Source organism: Choloepus didactylus, chromosome 18, assembly GCF_015220235.1.
Source record: "Choloepus didactylus isolate mChoDid1 chromosome 18, mChoDid1.pri, whole genome shotgun sequence".
Lineage (NCBI taxonomy): Eukaryota > Metazoa > Chordata > Mammalia > Pilosa > Megalonychidae > Choloepus > Choloepus didactylus.
In genome coordinates, this window is record NC_051324.1 from 22,985,665 (window position 1) to 23,007,271 (window position 21,607).

At 52.9% G+C, this 21,607-nt stretch overlaps 2 protein-coding genes across 10 annotated transcripts in view; both read right to left on the reverse strand.

Annotated features, from left to right (window-relative positions):
- Window positions 1–6,679: 6,679 nt before the first annotated feature.
- TIAF1 (TGFB1-induced anti-apoptotic factor 1) lies at window positions 6,680–7,823 on the reverse strand. Its single transcript, XM_037807917.1, is given in 3 exon segments — window positions 6,680–7,137; window positions 7,139–7,168; window positions 7,170–7,823. Coding segments are annotated over 3 exon segments (768 nt in total). The 5' UTR covers window positions 7,794–7,823; the 3' UTR covers window positions 6,680–7,023.
- Window positions 7,824–7,937: 114 nt separating this feature from the next.
- Window positions 7,938–21,607, reverse strand: part of MYO18A (myosin XVIIIA) — a 95,408-nt gene continuing 81,738 nt past the window's right edge. For 5 of the 9 annotated variants that reach the window (XM_037807914.1, XM_037807913.1, XM_037807911.1 and 2 more), the window contains 4 exons: window positions 19,604–19,789; window positions 19,104–19,243; window positions 15,177–15,299; window positions 7,972–8,116 (listed from right to left, as the gene is read on the reverse strand). In XM_037807914.1, the coding sequence (XP_037663842.1) occupies window positions 7,972–8,116; window positions 15,177–15,299; window positions 19,104–19,243; window positions 19,604–19,789 (594 nt within the window). Of the gene's footprint in view, window positions 8,117–15,176; window positions 15,300–18,318; window positions 18,364–19,103; window positions 19,244–19,603; window positions 19,790–21,607 lie in introns of all 9 variants that reach the window. The other 4 variants (XM_037807910.1, XM_037807909.1, XM_037807915.1 and 1 more) reach the window with 2 other exon arrangements.

The window sequence follows — 21,607 nt, forward strand, 5'->3', positions numbered from 1 at the left end:
CCGCTTCTAACAGCCTCACCTTCTCATTTTCTCACAGAAACTCACTGGTCAATGATTTTTTCCCTAAGGGGCTAACCCTTCTCACATGGAACCAGGTAGAAGCACAAATCTGCCAGTCAGGCATGAAGCCTGGCCATTGAGCTACGTCCACCCTCACAGATCTTTAAAAAAAAAAAAGTATGTAACCAAGACACAATGTAAAAACCATAACACAAGGATCCTAAGTGACCTTGTCAACCGTTGGCTTCACTGCACCCCACTCTACCACCAGCCGCTTTACCAACACAAACCTCTTCACCCAAACCCACCTCCTGCAGGGCTTCAGGCTGTGTGGGAAGGTCCCGTCTAGATGCCTTTCTCTTCCCTCCCCTGCTCTCTCCCCTAAATACCCTGCTCAAGTTCCACCCTCCAATCTGTTCCTCGTCCAGTTCTACTATCAGCCGTGCCGAGAGATGCCTGCTGCTTTAAGAACGGCTTTTCCTGAGTAAGGGAGCTAAGCAGTTTCTAAGCAGCTTTGCCACATGGTTTACCACTACCCCCCACCCCCAATGGCTACTATTTCTATATATGAAATTCTGGGAAAAAGCTACTCGTATAGTCACATTGATAGAACAATTTGAAGTCGCCTTTGGTGTTTGGCACAGACACATCTGTAATGACTTAAAAAAAAAGTATAAAAACCTTACATTAAAAGCACAGATACATGATCTATAACCCCACATCCCAAAATAAAACTATTTATAGTTTTCAGAGATCCCTTTTAATATTTCACTGTGTATCCATGTTTTTACATGTACTTTTGGCATGTGTCTACAACTTAAGGGTAAGAACCTAGTAACAGAGATGTAAGACTGCCTCACTTTCTAGTTGGTTTTCTAGGTTTAGTTCATCAGTCTCTAGGGGCAGAGGACCTTTTTCTACCATTAAATCCTGCCCAGGGGCCGAGGGTGTGTCCACCAGGAAGAGCAGCCCCCACAGAGCAGCTCTGCGCCCACAGAGGCAGGCCATGAGGCCTGTGTTTCTGGGACAGAACCTTCCAGGGCAGCACCACTCACCACCAGACCCACTTTCCAGTGCTCTTGAGAAGACAGTGGTCCCCTGGGGGCCAGAGAGCAGCTGTCAAGCAAGGATGCCAACCTGCAAGCAACGCCAGGTCCCAGGGTTTTATAGCCATGGAGGGGCTATAAAAAAAAAAAACAACAGAAATAACAAATGTTGGCAAGGATGTGGAGAAATTGGAACCCTCATACACTGCTGGTGGGAATGTAAAATGGTGCAGTCACTGTGGAAGAGGTGGTTCCTCAAAAAGTAAAACACAGAATTACCATATGACCCAGTAATTCTAATCCCAAGTATATACCCAAGGGAATTGAAAGCAGGTGACCAAACAAAAACTTGTACACAAATGTTCATAGCAGCATTATTCATAATGGTAAAAAAACAATTCAAACAGCCATCAACTGATTTGTCCATAAATAATATATGGTATACCCATACAACGGGATATTATTCAGCATACAAAGAAGTGCTAGTACATGCTACAAAATGGTTGAACCATGAAAACATGCTAAGTGAAAGAAGCCAGATATTGTATGATTCTGTTTATATGAAATGTCCAGAATAGACAAATCCATAGAGATAGAAAGTAGATTAGTAGTTGCCAGGGTCTGGGGGAAGGGGAGAATGGGAAGTGACTATTTAATGGGTATGGGGTTTCTTTTTGGGGTGATGAAAATGTTCTGGAATTAGATAGTGATGATGGTTGCACAACATTGAGAATGTACTGGAAGTCACTGAATCATACACTTTAAAAGAGGAAAATGAATTTTGCCTCAATTAAAAAAAAATCATGAGAGCCTATTTCATCCCGTACAATTATATATTTGACTAGTAACCAGTCAATGACCTGCCTTTCAAAGACGTAATGTTTCTGAGCTGTTGGCTGCCTCTCCCCAATACCAGACTCTTTTTTTTTTTTTAAAAAAAAAACTCTTTTCTTTTATTCTCCAATTTCAAATTCCCTAGCGTCCTCTCTTCCCTAAATCCATTTGCTTCTTTTCCTAATCTAGTCAGATCACAGACATGACACAAAACATATAAAAATTTATTAAAATGTGGAAACTCTTTGACTCTTAAGCCACCTCAAATATAATTTGCCTAGATGGTGTCAAAATGCAATATCCTTTTTTGAGTTTTTTTTTTAGTAAAACTGCCATAGCTGACTTTTGATATCTAAAGCAAATTCTGTCTGCACATATCAGTATTCCACTGGGAGATTTATGTCACTGACTTCAATTGCAAAGCACACATTCTTTTTGGAATCTCTCTTATGTATATGACCCATCACTGGGGCTTACACTACAGAAGACTCAATTTCTCTGGAAAATTCACCTTAAACAAATCTTGCATTCTTGTTACCTGCAAAATGGCTATTGCTCTGGAAATCTCTCCTCCCATATCAAATCACAGAGAATAGTCTGGATTGTTCTGTCATACTGTAGTGAAATGAGACTGGAGTATAGCTTAAAATATACATTCTGGGCCACATGAAATTGTTATTTATATTGTTGGCACGGTGCACAGGAAGCACAAATGCAGTGATGCAAGGCGGATGCTCTGAAAATTGTCAGGAGCAGCACAGACGTGTGGTAGGTATCCCACACCCCCACCCCAAATTGCCAAGAAGTGTTTCCTTCCCAGGGCAGGGCCTTGGTGAGCACCCCGAGCCCAGGCATTGGAGGTGAGGACCGTGACAGCCATTCTCTGCTTTCCTGCCTCTCCTTCATCCCCTGACATTGGTGGCCAGAAGAATGTGGGGACGGCTGGCTGGTCTCTGGCTGTGGACGCTGCTTTGCCAGGCAACATCACCTCTCCGAGCCTCTGTCTCCTCACCAGATGAAACAGAAATGACACAGAATTAACTGTGAGGAAGGTTAAATGAGATTATGGAGGCAAAGTGCCTAGGTGCTAGGGGCACGGTTAGTGCTCAGTAAATGAGAACTAGTTTTGTTTTATCTTCCCACACATCCCACAGGTCACTACCAAGAGGCTGGTTGGGGTCACTCAGCCCCAGTTGTTGCCACAGCTTCATACTCGCTCACCTCAGCTCCTGCCAGTCCTTCCCTGGGCTTCCAAGAGCCGTAAAAAGGGCGGGAAACCGTATCTTCCAGGTTGCTGAGAGAGGAGACCTGTTGCCCTCACCACCTGTGATCATTAAATGGGCAACACCAATGGGCCCATCACTGACACCTCCTCAAAGGAGTTTATTAGCATTGCCTTTTCAAGGGGCGTGGCTTTTTGGAAGCTCCTGGAGTCCAGGGTTCTGATATAAGTGGACTTGCAAATGAATCATGAATATGCTAATGTCCCTCAGTTTCCCTGTGACTAGCAGGGCACCTGCCTGGACCTGCAGAGCAGGGGAGGGAACCAGGAGAGAAAATGACAGAGGGCGAGGAGGCACATGGGATGGCTGGACGGAAACCAACTCAGAGGACACATTCTCTTTGCCCACTGATGGGAGTCGTGAAGCCCCATCAGCACAGTCTGACAGTCCCTCTAGCTCCCCATTGAGGGCAACAAGATGGTGGGAATTGGGACTACTGTTGGCAGCAGTGAGGGGCTGTGAATTTAGGATCCAAAAGGTTCTTGTCACCAATACCTCCTTGTTTTCCAGATGGGGAAACTGAGGCCTGAGACGTTAAGTCCTTTGTTCAAGGTCGCACTGCTAGCGGCAGAAGAAACGCTCAGTTTGGCAGGTTTTATTCATTTGTTCGTTTTGCTTTCACTACTGCTCAAGGACCCTGGGTTAGCCCACTCTGGAGGTGAAAATGCAGCCACTCCAAATGCGGTAGAACTTGATACATTACCAAGCATATCTGGGACAGCCCACCAGGCTGGGGGATTGAGAAAAAAGTACTTCCTAGGGAAAGATGAAAGGAGGTGGCAGCCAATAGCAGTAGCAGGCAAGGGCAAATGACCATCGGCTGGCCTGGAACGTGTTGCCATATAAAAGGTGATGGAGTGTTCCAGCTTCCCTGAGAACCAGCTCGGGGGAAATGGAAGGGGAACAGAAAGGATTAGGGTTAGATTTAAGGAAGCACTTTCTTCCAGGAATGATCACTGGACTCTTTATTAAAGTGACCAAGAAAGGCTGTGGACTGACTCACCACCCTCCTTCCCACTTCTAAGACCTTTGGGAATCTATCTCCCTTCAGTTCCACCAGGGCCTGCTTGGGGGACAGGCAATGAATGAGACGACTTTGAAAAGTCCCCACTGTTCAGGTAGGAGACCTTTGCCCTGACTGGGCCTCCTGGGCTCTTTGCCGTGGCCCTGGGACCCCGGGGGAGGCAGCAGCAGCCATGGCATCTCTTATAACACGCTCTCTGCCAAATTGATTCAAATTGGCTTGGATATGAACATATGATTAAAGGAGCGGCGCGATTCATTTATCAGGAGAGATTAAAGAGCGGCATCTGCGCAGCCTAGCTGGGGGACAATTAAGGAGCAAATCGTTAAGTGTCTGTGCCACCAGGCATGGGGTGGGGGTGGGGGGGTGGAGGACAACTGGGATAATCTGCCAAGGGGATGCAAGGACAAAAGGAGGCAGTTCAGTGTTCACTGCCTGCTGATGTAGTTTCTGGGCACCATGGGGAGGTCCACGGGGCTTTGGTCCCCACCCACACCTCTTATGCAGGAGTCAGTGCCACTCAATTCCTAATCTCTCTGAGATTGGAGAGGAGGCTCTAGCGGGGTGGTTTTGAGCCTGGCACAGGAACAGATTTGCATCCTGTTGCTTGGGAATCACATACATCTTAGGGACCAGAGCTACCATGCGTGGATAGGTGAGGGCAGAAGCTTACAGAGCCCTGAAGACATCCCCCAAATGAAGCTGGGCTTTGATGACCCTGCAGGCTCCCGGATTTCCCAGGGATTGGTGCCGAGGGAATCCTTTCCATCCCAGCCTGGAGGCCAGGACCCTGGCCAAGGGGCTTTGCTGCAGCTTGGAGAGGACTTTGCAGTGTGCGGCAATGACCTCAGGCTTCTGCAGACAGCCTGTGGGGCTCCCTAGCACCACCCGTCTTTCCCTGCCTCAGGACATTTGCTTAAGTTCTTTTTTCCCAGCATTGTCTATCACAGCAATATCTACTTGTGGAAGCTCTACCTTTTGGTCAAGCCCCAGCTCAAAATACCAGCTTCTTTCCAAAGCCTTCTCAGCTCCCTTCAGTGAGAATGTTTCCCTCCAAAATATGCCCAAAGCAACTTCTTTATCTTTCTGGTATATCTTGGGAATTTATCTGCCCCAGCTCCAGACCATGAGCCCCTGGAGGACATCCACTATGATTTATTCCTCTCTATCCACCCAAAGTGCTTGCACATACTTGTAGTTGCAGTACATATTTTGTGTGTCAACTCCTCTGCTAGAGTATCTGCTTTATGAAGGAAGGGACCTTATCCATCCCCAGCTCCTGGAATGATGCCAAGCCCATAGCAGGCAGTTATGAGAGATTACCTGATGGATGAATGAGCAAATATGTGAATAATATAAGCTGTCTGACTTGACCAAAGCCCTTTGCCTCAGACCAGGTTACAGGAGTTGATTTTGGACTTTCCAATAAATCACAGGCTAGAGTCAGAACAGAGTTGGGGACTCATGGGTAGGTGGTAGGGAGTTGGTCCCACTAGTTCCTGGGAGAAACAGAAAATGCACCAAGCTATTTGAAAGCAGGAGTAAAAGATGTAGGTGACAGAACCAAACATGAGGAGCCAGCAGTTAAAAAAAGAAAACAGTAACTTCACTTTTATTACCTTCTCTATTCAGCTCTGTGGGCAGTGGACCAATTTTACACTTCTCTTCCACTTATTCTGGGGGTGATTTCTCTCTCCTTCCCCTTCTTGACTCCTTCTGGGTGGCCCTGACAGGAGAGCTGTCTGATACCTTTTCCCACCTACCTGCCCCAACCCAGGGAACCTGATCTGCCAGCTGCAAAGTTAACCCTTTCTGGCTGCAGGGATTATAGTTGGCCACATTACAGAAGGTAGAGGAGGAGAGCTGTTTTTCTTTCCTTTCTGCCTGAGTTCACTCTTAGTTGCCAGTGAGGGGACAAAGCGCAGGCCTGGGCTTGAGGGCAGAGATGAGCGGAGCAGAGAAGACAACCTATTCAGGTGGCCCTTTGTCCAAGGGGGTTGGGACCAGAGATGGCTCTGTAAAGTCTGGATCAAATAGTCTCCCTTGGAATGGCTAAAATTAAAATTTTAATAAACGGTCTAGTGGGAAGGGCTTGAATCCCTCGAAAAATGTTAGAGAGGGTAGAATCTCTGTGATTGGTGAGCTTTAACAATCAGACCTCAATATTCCCACATCTAAGCCGGGGTAAGTCCAGTGTGGTGGCCAGGGAAGGACGAGGCCTGGACGGCTCTGCCAACCTGAATTATGATCCAAAGGCCCTTAAAATAAAACGTGGGTGTGTGTCTTCCTCGGCCAATCCCCTCATCCCACCACCTCTGCCTCCATAATCGCCAGTAACCTGCCTTCCGGGTGACACTGGTCTGACATGGAAGCAGGTCAGAGACATCAGAGAACAGGGCAGGTCCCCAGGACCCCATCAGAATCCTGCCTCTGCTACCCCCATACCACACTGAATTTACCTTCACCTGAAGGAACAGGTAGGAAAGTTGGCATAGCCAGGAGGAAGAGGACATTTATTTCCATGTATCAGGTAAACAGGGAAGAGAGAGCACAGCCCAATGAGTACAAACCGATTGCAGGAAAGAAGGGGGACAGCAGCTGGGAACGGCACCAGGCATTGCCCTTGGGCCCCCAAATCTGGTGGTGTTGGCAGGACAATCTTTTTGCATGGGACTGGGACCTTCAGACCACATGTTGTCATATCTGGGATAAGTGTAGTGGGGAGGAAGATTGGAAGAAAAAAATGACACAGGCTCAGGGCACAGGGTGAGGCCTCACGTCTGATACATCAGCACCGCCTAAAACTTCCATCTTCGGTTTTTCTGATCACAGGCCCTCAACCCAAAACCTTCCTTCTCAAGCTGAGCTCATGGTTCAGGCAGCTTGGACAGAGGGGGAGGGAGGCAGAGCTTGGATAAGCCCCAAACTGGCAAGGGTGGAAAGAGTTTATTCTTAAATAGTTCATTGCACTTAACACACTGAGGAGGCCAGAGAGGGATGGGGTGGGGGCTGGAAGCTCACGGTGGTACAGATGCACTCCCCGTCTGTGTGGGCTTGCTCATCCCAAACCCAGAAGCACCTGAGAGCCCCCTCCTCGTGCTGACTCTTAAGAACCTGGACCCAGCTCTGCTCACCAGTGTTGTCAGCTGCACAGAGAAAGGACTGCTCTCTGAAGAGTAAAGATGGAAATGAGAGTTCCCCTAGTCGTTCCTGGGGGGGTGCGGGGGTGGGCAGCTGCCACCACAGCCCCCTCCCACTCCCGGGGATGCAGCTGTGATGGAGAGGTTGGGTATTTAAATTAAAAAGTAAAAAGACAGCAGGCACTGAGAAGAGAAAGCCCTCACCCCACACCAGGAGGAGGGGATTGCTGCTACCTCCCCCAACTCCTCCCCATGGACCCAGCAACCTAGAATGTCCCAGGAGGCAATGTGTCCACTGTCCCTGAGCAGGGGGCTGCAATGGGGGTCGACTTGCTGGCTCCATGCAGCGCCAAGCCACCTGCCACTGCCCACCCTGGCCCAGGGTAGAGGCCAAGAAAGTGGCAGTGTGGCAGCAGGGAGGAACATCAAGTTCTCTTTTCAGAAGCTCCTCTTTCCCCCACCTCATCCGCGTGGAGATGTACGACACCCACAGCCTGGAAAGTCTCCCTGACAGAGGAGGGTCGGGTGTTTTCCATGCAGATCAGCAGTCGGGTGGGGGAGACCCGTGCCCCCACTTTTCCTGGGAGAGGCCCCATAGCAGCGGGGGGCCGTGGGTGGAAAGGGCTGCGGGCCGCTCCCCTGGGCTATGCATTGGTCTCTGCCAGCTTGGCCTCAGTGTCGCTGTCACTCAGATAGTTGTGGGAGTATCGGGTTCTGGAAGTGCTGTCGGGAGGGTCGTGCTCATCGTCTGACCGGTCAGGGACAAGGGACTTCCAGTAGCTGGTGGGGCTGCAGAGAGAGAGGAACAAGGTCACGGAGGAACGAGCCCCTCACCCCCACCCCTCAGCACCAAAGCCTTTGGCACTGGAGGGACCCCCAAACCCCTGTTACAGCACTCCCCCAAAGCCGAAAATTGCAAAGTTAAAAACTTCCTTGGCTTTCCCAGAAGATACTCAAAGAAATATAAAAGAGCACACCATTTTGACTCTGAAAACCTTTTAAAGTCCCAGGAAAGCGATGCGTAGAGCAGTGGGTCTCAAATCTAGAATGCCTAAGAATCACCTGGGGAAGGAGGAAATGCAGATTCCTGGGTCCTTTCTCTTAGAAATTCTAATTTGTTAGCTCTTGGGTGTAACCCAGGAATTTTGCAATTTCAACTCCCTCCCAGAAGATTCTGATGCTGGAGGCTCACGGACCACACTGACTTGGAGACTGGAGGTCTGGTGATTAGCCGATTACAGCTTGTCTAAGGCAGGGGCTCTCTAATGAAAGTTATCCCTACAAAGAGTCCTACTAAGAAGGAGGGGTTTTCCTCCCACACAATCCCCAGCCTCCACGTTCCTCCTAACGGGGTTTCCTGGGGCCTGCGGGAATTTCTGCCCCTGGCCATGGCATCATCTACTCACTCAAGGAATGGAGACTCAGGAAGGCAGGGGCTGGCAGGACCTCTCTTTTAGGGTAGGATGACCACCCAATGGGAAAAGCCCTTTTGTTGGTACAATAACCAGCCTCTTGGAGTCTTCAGGTCTCCTCCCAGCAGGGTGACAACACTGTCCCCTGGAAGGAGCGGGACATGGCCTCATCAAGGAGGGACCTTATCTTCCAGCTGCACTCACCCTCACTTTTCTTTCTTTCCTAAAACCTTGGGGCCACATTCCCCTGTACCCCCTGCCTCAGCTGCCTCTGCCAGTTCAAGTGCACTATTATTTCAACATAGTGGAGAAAATACAGCCCTGTGTGGCCCCATCCTCCCAGGGCCTTGCATTCCAGTGGGTCCTGGGGCTGCAGCCTGACCCCCTGCCCCCAGGAACACAGACAGCTCTGCTTCCAGATCCTAGAGAGGTTCCACTCCAGTAGGCAGGGATTCTGTGGTTCCTGCTGCCTCAGACTCACAATTCTGATTTAAGAATCTGAGGAGGGTCCTTTGTTTACCAGCCTTTTCACCAGTTCCTCTAAGCCCCAGCCATAAGAAGAGGAAACGGTTCTGTAAGAAAGAGCCACGTTCTTTCCAGCTGGGTCAGTGAGACACCAGGAGAAAGAAGACAGTCACTGAACTCTGACTGTGGAAGCCCCAACCCCAGGCACTCTCTATCTGCTTTCACATGCTCCCCAATAACCCTGTGAAATATTAGGAGGAAGCTGGTCAACGACAGAAGTATCTTACCCCAGGACACACAGCCAGTAAAGTAAATTTGAACCTGGGACTCTCAGATCTCAAAGCTTCTTGACTACTCGGCTGCTTTGCCTCCAGATCGAGTAACCCGAGAAGAAAACAAGACCAAACCCGAGTTCTCCCAGCAGACCAGGGAGAGGGCCCAGGGGATGTGCAGAGGCCGGTTTCTCGCTCCCTGGGGGAAGGGAGAGCCTAATAGAATACATGTTCAATTATGCAAAATGGTTCAGGAATGGGGCAGTCTTCTTAATAGTTATCGTATTTCTCATGAATGAATTACCATTTTTAAAGGAATCAGAATCGCACAAAACACATCTAATACAAACTAGACTGAACACAAATGAGACTTACTTCTATGGGCCAAAGGTACTGAAGGACTCTGGGGTGTCTCAGGGATAAAATTATAAAGCTCAATGATGACTGTGCAACATTGTTAAAAAAAGGGGGATTTTTTAGCTTTTCGGTTGTTTGAATTCTAAATAAGTGGGAGACTGGTCTTGTATTTGTTTTTTAGGTAGAATTTCTGAGCACTCAGTGCTAAAGTTCTGCTGTTAGACAAAGGAATGACTGGCTTTGTGAAAAGACAGGGGGGTTATTTTGTAGGCAGAGGGGGTCCAGGCAGATGCAAATGAAGCGGCTGCCGGAGACCTACAGGGTGCCGGAGGCAGGGCTGACCCGGGGTGAACCTGCTTAACCCAGGCCCTGTGCTTCTAAAAATGGGGTTTAAACCCCACTCCCACATCCCTGTGCCTGTCAGGCAGACACTGGATAAATGACAGCCAGGTTTCAATCCTATTCTACGAAGACTCTGGGAACAGTGGCAGGCAGCTGGGGAGGGGGCAGATGCCATGCTTCTCTTCCCTGCTCTGCAGATCCACGAGCTCTTACGTGCTTCTACCTTGGACGGTTTTTAACTCGACTCCTCAGTGGCTTCTCGTGCACACAGCTGCCAGAGAGCCAATAGCAGGCAGCTGCCCACCCTCCCTGGGGCCAAGAGTCAGGGCTGGAAATTTGAACATTTTAACCAAATTGTTTAAAAAGCTTTCCTCCCCACAAGCCAGTGTCTCCCGCTCAGTGCTGTCACAAACAATTTGGTACATAAACTAATTCCCGCTGGGAGAGCCCCAGGTGGCAGCCCCCCTCCTCTCGCCTTTGCTCTGGATGCTGCGTTCTCCTTCCCGGCATCAGATGGAAGCTGAGTGAACATTCCGTCCCCGTCCCCCCACCCCCTTGGCCGTTTATCCACCCTAAAGCCAGCTCGAGCTGAGTGCCAGCTAGGTTCCCCCTCCCCAGGCCCTTCTCTCTCTGGATCCGTATTTGCCGGCTAGGGTCTGGCTTGGTGCCCAACTCGACCAACAGTGAATCCAGTCCTAGGTGGTGGTGGTTTGTAGGGTTTCAGGACTACTCTTGTTTTCCTGGTGGACAAGGGGAACTGTGCCCTTGGCTGGTGGAATACGCAGGCTCTTGGCTGGTTGAAAGGTCAAGGGCAACAGTGGGCTGAGGGCATTGGGGTCTGAGATCCACCTATTGGCATGGGATGGCCTGGCTAGGCTGGTGTCTCTCTCTTCAGGTGCTCGGAAGGGTCTGGCCCTCTCTGCTTTCCAAAGCCCTCTCCACCGTCCATCACCTGACTTCCTGCCCTGGGGGGAGGGGCGGGCAGGGCACTTGGCAGGGGAACCTGGGAAGGCTGAGCTGGTAGACGCAATATTATGACTCCTGTCTTTGCTCACTGTGTTTTGCTGACAGTGGCTCCCTAGTGCAACTGAGATGCTGCCTGCTCTTCCCAAAGCACCCTGCAACCAGCGGCCACCTGGGGGGAGCAAGAGAGCAGTGCTGAGCCTGAGGGCTTGGTCTCAGAGCAGCTCAGGGCCCTGAGGAATTTGGGTTGGCCACAGGCCTGGTCTGGGTTCAAGTTCCACCCTTTTCCATCTCCTTACAACATAACTGGCTCCTTTTGGTATAACCCAGCCCATCTCAGCTTACTTCTCAGCTGTTCTCCACATCCAAAGGCCCACAAGCATGCGACAGGAGTATGTTAGTTCATGCATCTGGGAAACAAATGCCCGAGCCCCAGGGGTCTGCACTCTGGGGTCGTACCTCCTGGGAAGCAGCAAGCTCGCCCCAGGAGGGTACCATGCCGAAAACAGCTTCACATAACCAGGGTGATCCAGAATGTCACCACCCAGCGGGGGAACTGGCAATAATGGGATTCCAGTGAGTCAGGCTTTGCCTTTCTTCCCTGATGGGGGTGTGGGCAGAAAGGGCCTAACTGCTAGATCTCCCTCCCCACAGGGAGGAGAACTGGGGGAGGCAGGAGAGCCAGGAGGGGGCTGTCACTCAGCAGCTGCTAATTTCTATTCATTACAACTTTATAAGAAGAGCGGAAACAAGGCGACGCCCATGTGTGGGCTTCAGGTGGGTGGGCTGGGGAAGGAGTCAAGCATCTCCTGGGTCTGCTGTTGGGTGTGGGGCTGTGTGGGCTGCAGCTCTGTGAGCCTTGCACTCCCAGGCTCGAGACTCATGCCAGGGAGGGAGGTGGCTTTGCAGGGCTGGGAGAGAACTAAGCAAAAGACCCCATAATAGCTCGTGGCCACCGATGCACCAACCCACACCCGGGGTGTCAGCCAGGGCCCTTTCCTGGGCATAGCCTGTTGGGCCATGGACAAAAGCTCCCATGCTCTGCACTGCGCCACGTGGGGGAATGGATAAGACCAAGAGTGTTAGAGATGAACGGACCCCAACCAGAGTCTGGCAACATCATTTGCCAAGCAGTATGACCTTGGTAAGTGACTTAACCTCTCTGAGCTTCAGCTTCCTCCTCTATAAAATGGGGCTAGTCAGGCCTTTGTTATGGGTTATTGTGAGGATTAAATGAACAAAGTGTGACAAGCATCAAGGATGGCACCAAGCACAAGGTAAGGACTTGGTAAGTGGGAGCCGGGGTTAACATCACCAGCAAGTTCAGCTGATTGGCTCAAGGCTCAGAATGACCAACCAGCTGAGCTGGCCCTTGCTCTCCGAGGTAGCCAGGAGGCTCCCCAAGGCCAGGCGGGGCCTGAGGTGGTGGAGGGTGGGGCGGAGAGCTGGTTAGTTCACACTGGGTGGCACACGCCATGCTGCACTCCACACCAGCTGCCACCTACTGCGCTAGTCGCTCTCTGGCCGGTACAGGTACCGCATCATCAGGCTGTCCACCTCTTTCTTGCGCTTCTTCTCCTCCTTCCGTGACCGCCGGCCCTGCTCAGGCTCCTCACTTTCTGTGGCTGGGCCTTTCTTCACGCTCGAGCGGCTGTGGCTCGACATGGTGGAGCCGCTGGATGACGAGGAGGATTCTGACTCTGTCTCTTTTCTCTTTCTTCTCGATTTAGACTTCTTGCTCTTTCGAGAGCACCCCTTCTTCCGCTGCTTGCGCTCGGAGGAATCTTCTGAGCTGGAGCTGGAGCTGGAGGTGGAGCTGCTCCTTCTTTTGCTCCGGCTCTTCCGGCCACCGTGGGCCCGAGAGACGTCTGCGGCAGAGGCTGAGCGCCGGATGCTGGCGGTCCGCTCCAGGGGACCCAGCCGGGCGCTGCGAGCACTTTGGATGCTCTTGCGGTCATCCTCATCAGAGTCAGGCTCCAGGCTGCTCCGCTTGAATGGGACGGGCTTGTAGCTCAAGACCTCGTTGATGGCGGCCTCCAGGTCTGGATCCAGGTAGGAGTGTCGGCTGACGGGGCGGCCACTGGAGCCAAGAGGCTCGTCTGTGGCAGAGGTCACGGTTTGCGGCCGGGGTGGCACCGACAGGCTGCGGGCCAGTGCCGGGTGGCTGAACTGCGAGGGGGCCTCGCTCGAGGCCACGCTGGCTCCATCATCCCACTCATCCAGGCAGCTGCGGCCCAGGGACAGGCGGGAGCCGGGGCTCTTGCGGCCCAGGCCTGAGGCCCGGCCCAGGGCCGGGCTGAGGGTCCCCGCCAGGCTGTCGAGGCGGGAGGTGCTGCGGCGGGAACTGGGGGAGCCCGAGAGCGAGAAGCTCAGGGCCGAGCGGGTGCCGTCCTCGCCGGAGCCCCGCCGCGTGGCCGAGGAGGCCCGGCTGACGGGCGCCGAGACGGCCGAGGCCCGGTCAAAGTCCGAGCCCCAGCGCTTCTGCAGCCCGCGGCCGGCCCGGCTGCCGACCCCCGAGAGGACTGAGCCGCACTCGTCCAGCTCCTCGGCCTCCCCGCTCTGGCCTGGCTCCTCCCTGGGGCCCGGGCGGGCCTGGCGGGGAGGCCTCTCGGGGGAGGCGGCCCGCTCGCTCAGCGCCGTGAGGAGGGACCCCTGGTCCCCGCAGCCCCCGATGGAGTCCTTCAGGGGGAGCCGCTTCCGGTAGCTCAGGGAGCTCAGCGCGGAGACCGGCCTCTCCTCCAGCCCCTTGCCCTCCTTGGCCTGGGCGCTGAGGGCCGCTCTGAGGGAGGACGGGAGGTTGGGGAGCAGAGGATGAGTGGAGGATTAGGCGGTGCGAGGAGGGGAGAGAGAGAGAGACAGAGAGAGAGAGGGACAAGCATTAAACCTAGAGAATAAAGACACAGGAGGAGGGGAGGCAGAGGAGGGGAAAACGGCAGCAGCCCTGGCAAAGTGGTGGTGAGAGCGGCGGAGGAAATGAAGCAAAATAATTTGCGTCAGTGAAAATAGCTTCATGGAGAATGTCATGTAAATTAGACTATTGTTCTATTTCATCACTTTTCCCCCTCTAAAACGTTTAGTTCAATTTATTTCATTGTCAACTACCTGGAGCCTCGTGCCACGCGTGGTGAACGGCAGTAGGGCGGGGAAGGTGGCACTATCTGCAATAACAAAATGTTGTTTGGTCGAATAAATTAAACCAATTAGTGGAGATCTTGTGGTGAGGGCTGGACTTGGGGAAGGAGCCTCAGGGCGGTGGGGGAACTGGGTCGTGGTGGTGGTGGTGGTGGGGGGTGCTTACTTTTCCTGCCCAGCCCACCCACTCTCTCTGGGAGGGGGCGGAGAAGGGTGTGCCCCGGAGGATGGGGAGCCACTGAGCTGGGGCAGACGAGGGGGCAGTGGGGAGATGGCCACTGGAGGGGAGGGGAAACCGTGCAGGCAGGGTGGGTAAGGGAGTAGGGGGGAGCCCTGGATTCCAGGGGTGACTGCCTTTGTGTGATCAGAAGACTCTGATGAGGCTGGAAAACAAGGGCACAAGTTCCCCTAGTGGATGGATGCTGGCACGAAGCGAGAGGGGTGGGGTGGTGAAAAGATCAAGGGAAGGAGAGAACAGGGAGAGAAAGAAATGTGTCTGTAGGTGTGACTGGGAACCAGGAAACCAGTGCCTACTCCACCGCTATTCTTATTAAGATTGTGGGGTCCAGCGCCCCCCTTTGCCTCACCTCAGTCTCGATTCCAAGGACCCAAACTATCATGTGGTTCGATCATCATTTGTTGATTGAAAAAGTAAGGATGGAGTTAAATGTTTACCAAACCAAAGCCTTGAGCCTAACAGGGAGAACACTACCTGGGAAAAATGAGAGACGCAAATCCTAAGAAGGCACCGAGCCTCCTCCTGTGCTGACCCCACACACCAGGGCAGGCCCGGGCCCCTCGCACAGTCTCCGGGGGAGGAGGTGCAGATGGTGCCCTCACTGCTCACCCACCCCTGGGGGCATGAGGGGGCTTCCCCCCGCCACCATCTCAAGGCCACCTGCTCACCTGGAACTCTTCAAGCTGCCATCATCAGAAGCTGCCTTGGAAGGTCCCTTGTTCTTTGATAACCATGACTTGACCCCGTCAACCCTGTCTTCTAGCTCCGAGTCCACTTCTGAGTCGCCCTCGCTGCAGAGATGAGAAGAAAGTCAGCAAGGCTGGGGAAGAGATGATCACCTGCTGCCCAGGAGGGACAGCCAACTGGGGAGGGGAGCATGCACATAGGTGTCAGTTGGGAAGGAGAACAAGAGCGTTAGATGGCACCCACTCAGCAGGCCACACTGTGTGACAGCCACCAAGAAGGGCTCGGTGGCACGGAGGCACCTCCTGACCCAGTTATCCAAGACAGGCCACCAATCCAAAGAGAATGGCAGGAAGATCACCCATTCATCAATTCCAGGTAAAAGGCTCTTGGTTAGAAAGAAGAGTCCTGGACCCTTCAGCTACTACTCCCTGAGGCTGTCTCTTATCTGCCCATATCCACAAAACATGGCTCTAGCTGCTGCCATGTTCCATGCCACTATTGTCAGAGCTGGCCATGGGCAGGAGGAGAAGGCTGTCATTGTGTGACTGTACATTAGCTTCAACCTGGAGGTCTCCCTAGCTGATGGCAACACCAACCTGGGCACTAGGCCACATCCCCAACCTACCCTGTGGTTTCCCTGGCCTTTAAGAAAACAGGACAGGGCAAGAAAAGGGGCATCAGCATTCTTGAGGGGCTGGCAACAGCTTCAGGATTCAGATCACCCCAGAGACCCAGCTGGGCTGAGAAAACACAAACAACAGCTCTACCTCCCTACGATCCCCACCCCACCCCACTTCAGGCAGCCTCCAGCCCTCACTCCACAGTGTCTCTTCTAGTCAAGCTGGCCCTAGCTCTGTCCATTCACAGGGAAGTCCAGAGGAGTCCAATTCCGAGGCTTAAGCTTAGTAACCCCCTCACAAGGCAACTGGGACTTTTGAGACAGGTTCTGAGTGGGAATGCTTCTAGAATTTCGCAAAATGTCTCCTCACCACGTTCCCCTGCTACAGATATGCTAGCATTTCTGCTTGATATAAATTTCCTTTCATCTGTGTCAACAGGAGCAGCCCCGCTCCTGAATTATGTTCTTGAATAAATAGCCACGCCGGCATGTGTGTGTGTTCTCTCTCTCTCTCTCTCTCACACACACACACACCCAGGAAACCACCAGACTCTGTTCTGAGGACTGTGAGAGAGCCCGACTCATGGGAAGGGGAATAAAGAGGCATATTTTATGGGCTTCCATCAAACACAGAATTATAACAAAGACGAGGCCGACTGATGCCCCAGGTAAACAGGAGTTTAGGAGACAGCCCTGAAGCTGCTAATGCAAGCCCTGTGCCCATCCGAGCCCGGCAGATTTACTGTGGTGCCCGGGCTCCACGGAACGCCAATACCACCTGATTTATACACCCATGCGAAAAACCTCCCTCTCTAGCTTCAGAGCCTGTAATTTACCACCGTCGTTCATAACCATATTGATTGCCTTTAGAAAGTAGGTGCTGTATGCATCGCAAAATCTATGTCTACATGTTAAAAGCATTTCTGTATAAATCTCCCTTAATACTGCGCTGTTTACTGCTTTCATTAAGGTTATGGCAATAACAACTGTATCTCTAAGTAAATCGAAGCGTTATTTGTCTGCCCGCCTTGGCGTGCTCGCTCGATGACTTGGAGCTGCGGCCCAGCGCTGCCGAGGAAGGAGCCACATCACCCCTCTGCCATCAGGGGGACCCAGCTAGAACCGGCATGGCTGTGTATGTGTGCGTGTGCACCCGTGCATGTGTGTGTCTGCAGTGGTTTAGAGTATGATCTTAAATGCGCATTTTATCAGCCCTCAAAGCTCCTCCTGCCCAGGCATGGCAGGGCTGGAACACACAGGGGACAGACGGTTACGGGCCTAGAATTTGAATTCTTCTCATGTTCAGAGCAGCCGAATGGGCTGAGCAGCTGTCCTGCCTGCCCTCGCCTTCCCTTTGGTTTCCAGCATCTAGATGATGTTTGGGTTCTTTTCCTTAAATAATCAGGCCTGTAAACAAACTCCAGGGCCAGGCTGGCTCGGGGGGCAGTTGAAATTTTAAATGGTTGGAATTAAACCTCGTGTCAAATACAATTTATGTCCAGGCTCACGTGCTATTAGTTAACTAGGAGCCGAATCGCGGGGGAGCAAACAAACGGAGACAGAACGGCGGGGGATATTAATTGTGTGTGACAACCGGGCTCCAGCGGCCCTCTATCACTGTTACACACTATCACATTTATCATTAGCTCTCACAGAGTCCTCTGCGCGGCCGCCAGCCCATCCTGGCCAGGAGAAGAGGCCTGCTGGGCAGCGGAGAGAGGGGGAGGCAACCCAGTGCCGTGTGAAAAACAACAACAAAAAAAACATCTCCAAAAAACAACCCTGTCAAAGGACTTGATGGAGGATCGCTCGATCTGCCCCAGGGTCTGCACATCTGCACCCACTGTCCGGCGCCCACCCGGAAAGAAGGGAAAAAGGTGAGGGACGGATTTACTGGGCTTCCTGCCACCAGACGGTGCAGGCACAAATGCTTGGGGCCTCCCTCTGCCCAAGGGGCCCGCAGGGAGTAAGGTAAACACATTTGGCTGTGTTCCCTTTCTCTGCCTCCGCAGAGCAGCCTGTGATTAGCTGCCTGCATGCTTTCTCCAAACAAGTGACTATTAGATGCCCCTCACCTTCTACCCTTGTCTGCCAGAAGAAGGTGGAGGATCTTTAAAAACAAAACATGGCTGCTTCTTTTAGGCAGCTCGGGCTCCAAGGGAGCCCAAGGATGTGGACAAATCCAGCCCCAGAGAAATAGGAGGGGCTGGAACTCAGGCAAGTTAGACTGTGGGTCCCACAGAATGAGGCAGGGCTTTCCTTCCTGACGGCGGCCCCCCATCGTGCCCTTCCTGGGGGGAGCGAGTCAGGGCCTGCGCCTCCCCCTGCCTGCCCTCATCGCACAGAGGCAGCGTGTTAGCGTTAGAGGCCGGCCGGGCGGGAGAGGCCGAGGCTGTGTGTTGACATGCACATGCAGCAGGGGCCCTGAGTGGGAGCCCCGTGTTAGGGGGGTGGTTAGACACCACACGGGCAGAGGCGGAGGGCGCGTGCGCTCCAGTCCTCACAGTTTATTCTTTCTTTTCTGATACTTTGTCACCATGTCCTGCAAACTGGAAACAGAAAGAAAATGGTAGGCAAGGGGGCAGGAGGAAAAAGACAGAAAAATCAATGGGCAAACCAAAGTGGACCCCTGAGCTGAAAGGCGGGGAGAGACTGTGGTAGCTGGCTGGGACCAGGAGGAGAATGAGAGGGAGAGCTGTCCTTGGAACGTGGTCCTGGCCACCCCCCGGCACCTTTCCTCTCCCCCAAAGGAGCGGGCTCCCTGGACTGCCCTGGATCCCACCCTGGCCCTGATGTGGGAAGGGGGAAGGTCTGGGGGTCTGTCCCAGGCAGCCTTGGGAGCTTCTCCAGGCCCTGACCCCATCCCTGAACTGCCGCCTACCAGCCCCGTGATTTCCTCCTGAGCCTAGGTCTACAAATCTCTCTCCACTAAACTATTTCCTGGGTGGGTTTTATGAGAGAAAATCTCTGGCACGGTAACAAGGCACCGAGGCCCTTAAATCTCTGCTCTCCCCAGAGTGGGGAAGCCACCATTGGAAATGCAACTAAACGGGGGAATAACTCATCTCGAATAGGCTGAGGGCTGGAGAGCCAGGTCCCTCGGAGGCCTGGAGAGGGGAAGATAGGGAGGAGGGAGGCGATGGTGTCTCACCAGGCAGCACCTGTCCCACCCTCAGCTGCTGCAGGCTGGGGTCCACACTTGGGGGAGGCTGGGTTGGTGGCTTGGTGACAGGGAAACACAGGTTGCAGCTGTTTTATCTGCAGCTGCTGCCGAGGCCCGCCCCCCTACCTGTTGATGAGGTCCTCGTTCTCATCACTCTCCATCTCATCCTCGATGGCGGCCTGCAGGTCCCCGATGCGCTTGAAAGCCAGCTTTAGATCGGCTTGCAGGCTCTGGTTAGCAGCCTCCAGACTTTCCAGATCCATCTCCTTGGGGGAGGGGAGGACAGAGTGGTGGGCAGGCTAGCTGGCAGTGCTGGTCTCTCCTCTGGCTGTCCCAGAAGGAGCCTGCTTCAAGTCTCCTGACACATGGGTGCTGCTACAAGTGACAAGAGCCTTTTATGCTCTGGTGTTGCAGGGATCTAGGGATTCAGTCTTGGCTCGCTGACCTGCCCTCAGGCTTCCTGTGCTGTCCTCTTGACACACTCCTCTCCTCCCTCCAGTTCTCTAAGCCGAGGTTTCTTTGCTGCCTACGCCCACCAACCCAGGGGGTGAAGTTTGCACTCAGCAGCTACTCAGTGGGCTGCCAGCTGGGCCCCACGGTGAGGCGATCACAGGATGGGACATTACCAGTTCGTGCTTCTTCCGGCTCGCCTCGGCCTCCTTCCTGGCGAGCTCGCCCATCTCCTCCTTGGTGTCCCGGAGCTGCCGCTGTAGCCTCTTGTTTTGCTCCTTCTCCCGGTTCTCGGCTGCAATGCGCTGATCCCGCTCCTCGGTCAGCTTCTCCATGTTTTCCTTGAGCCGGCTGGCCAGGCCCTGGACAGGCGGGTGGGGAAGACAGACCCAGCCAGGAGGCTGTTAGCTGAGGCAGACAGGTGTATGGCAGAGTTCTGGGGTCAGAAGGCCTGGATTCAAGCTCTGGCTCCACCACTCGCTGGATGTGTGGGCAAACAACTTACAGCCCTCTGAGCCTTCCTGTGCTTTTCTGCAAGATGGAGAGATAAAACCCACTTCCCTGGGGTCTTCTGAGGTCTAACTGAAGGTACCCTGGGAGATGAAACGTATGATCATGGCTATCACCACGTGCCTGGGGATGTGTTCTGGATGGAGCCTGGGCCTGCAGGTTCTGACACCACTCGCAGGGGCCTGCAGGGCGGCCAGCAGGGCTTCCTCCAGAGACTCTGAACCCAGAAGCCCGAAAGCCAGATCTTGTGCCCAGGTGAACGGCTTTACTGAGTGTTCCTGGATTAGGAGGACCAGGGGTCATCAGATTCCAGGCAGAATGTCATCCCACTAAGCTGAATGAATCTCTCTTATCCAGAACCTTGAACACATTCTCCCTGCCGGCCAGTAGGACACTGAGCAGGAAATGACTTGGTGAGAAGGGCAGAATGTGAGGGGAAGGAGCTGCTCTGCCTCTAAGATAAGCCTAGGCTTCATCGTCTCTACCATTTGTTTCACGTTCTATGGTTCTAAACCACGATACTGCCGTTCTGAGCAACAGGGATACTGAGGGAAGAGACTTGGACCCAAGAGTAAAAGAGGCAAGCCCAGAACGGTCTGCCCTATATCCACCAGACCCCTGATAGCCTTGCGGCCTTAGGCCCACTTAACCCCTCCTGGGCCTCGGCTTCCTTGTATATAGAACGGGGGTGTGGTGGGCAGAAAATATGAGTGGATGGATGTAACACATCAGTCACACACCTGGTGAACAGTGAGTGTTTAATAAACCAGAACTATCCCTAAGTCTCTAACTCTCTCGTTCTCCTGAGGACTGTGACTCCATCTTGGGAAGGTTCCGCCACATCCTCTTCCCATGACAAGGTGGCTAATGCACCCCAGTTTCATTGTCCTGGCCCTCGTGTCTGCTCTACGGACTGAGGGGTTCCAGGAGAGGTGGCAGGGACGCTCCTCAGCAACCACACCCCTGAACCCAGTTTTCAGGCCAAATGGAGGGTGCTTAGGCAAATGAATGAGCTGGAGCAGAACTTAAAAATCAGGCAAGAGAGGTGTAAGCCTGGAAAGATAAGCCTGCTGCTCTCTTTTCCTACGTGCTCTGCTAGAGAGGGTGGGAACACGCTGGCTGTGGGAGACTGGAACCCAAAGGACTGAATTTAGAGTGTGGCAATTACAGCCAGGAGAAAGGAGGGATAAAAAGAGAGAGAGGAAAAGAAGTGAACAAAAAAAGGAGAAGGGTTGAAGAAAAGAGAATGAAAAATAAAGAGAGAGGTGGATTGGGGTGGGGAGAACGGAGGAAACGAGAAGAGTTAGGTGAGAGAGGAAAACATACAAAGGACACAGAAAGAATAGGGCAATAATAGAGAAAAGTGGAGAGAGAATAAGAAAGCAGAGAAGGAAGGGTGTGAAGAAGTGAGGAAAGAAGGGAATGGAGAGGAAAGGGGGGGGGGAAGAGAGCAGCAAGAGGAGAGAACAGACTTCAACCTTTACAGAAGTGGCGCCATCCGCTGCATATTTATGACCCTGCCAGAGAGCCAAGTGAGGGGGACGGTGGGGGGGCCAGTGGTGGAGGAAAATATGAAGACGAAAAGCTAAGCTGCTCTGGTCCCTTGGCAGAAAGCAAGCACGGAAACAGAATGTAAAACAGGCAGGCTCCTCGGTGCCCAGAGAGCAGGC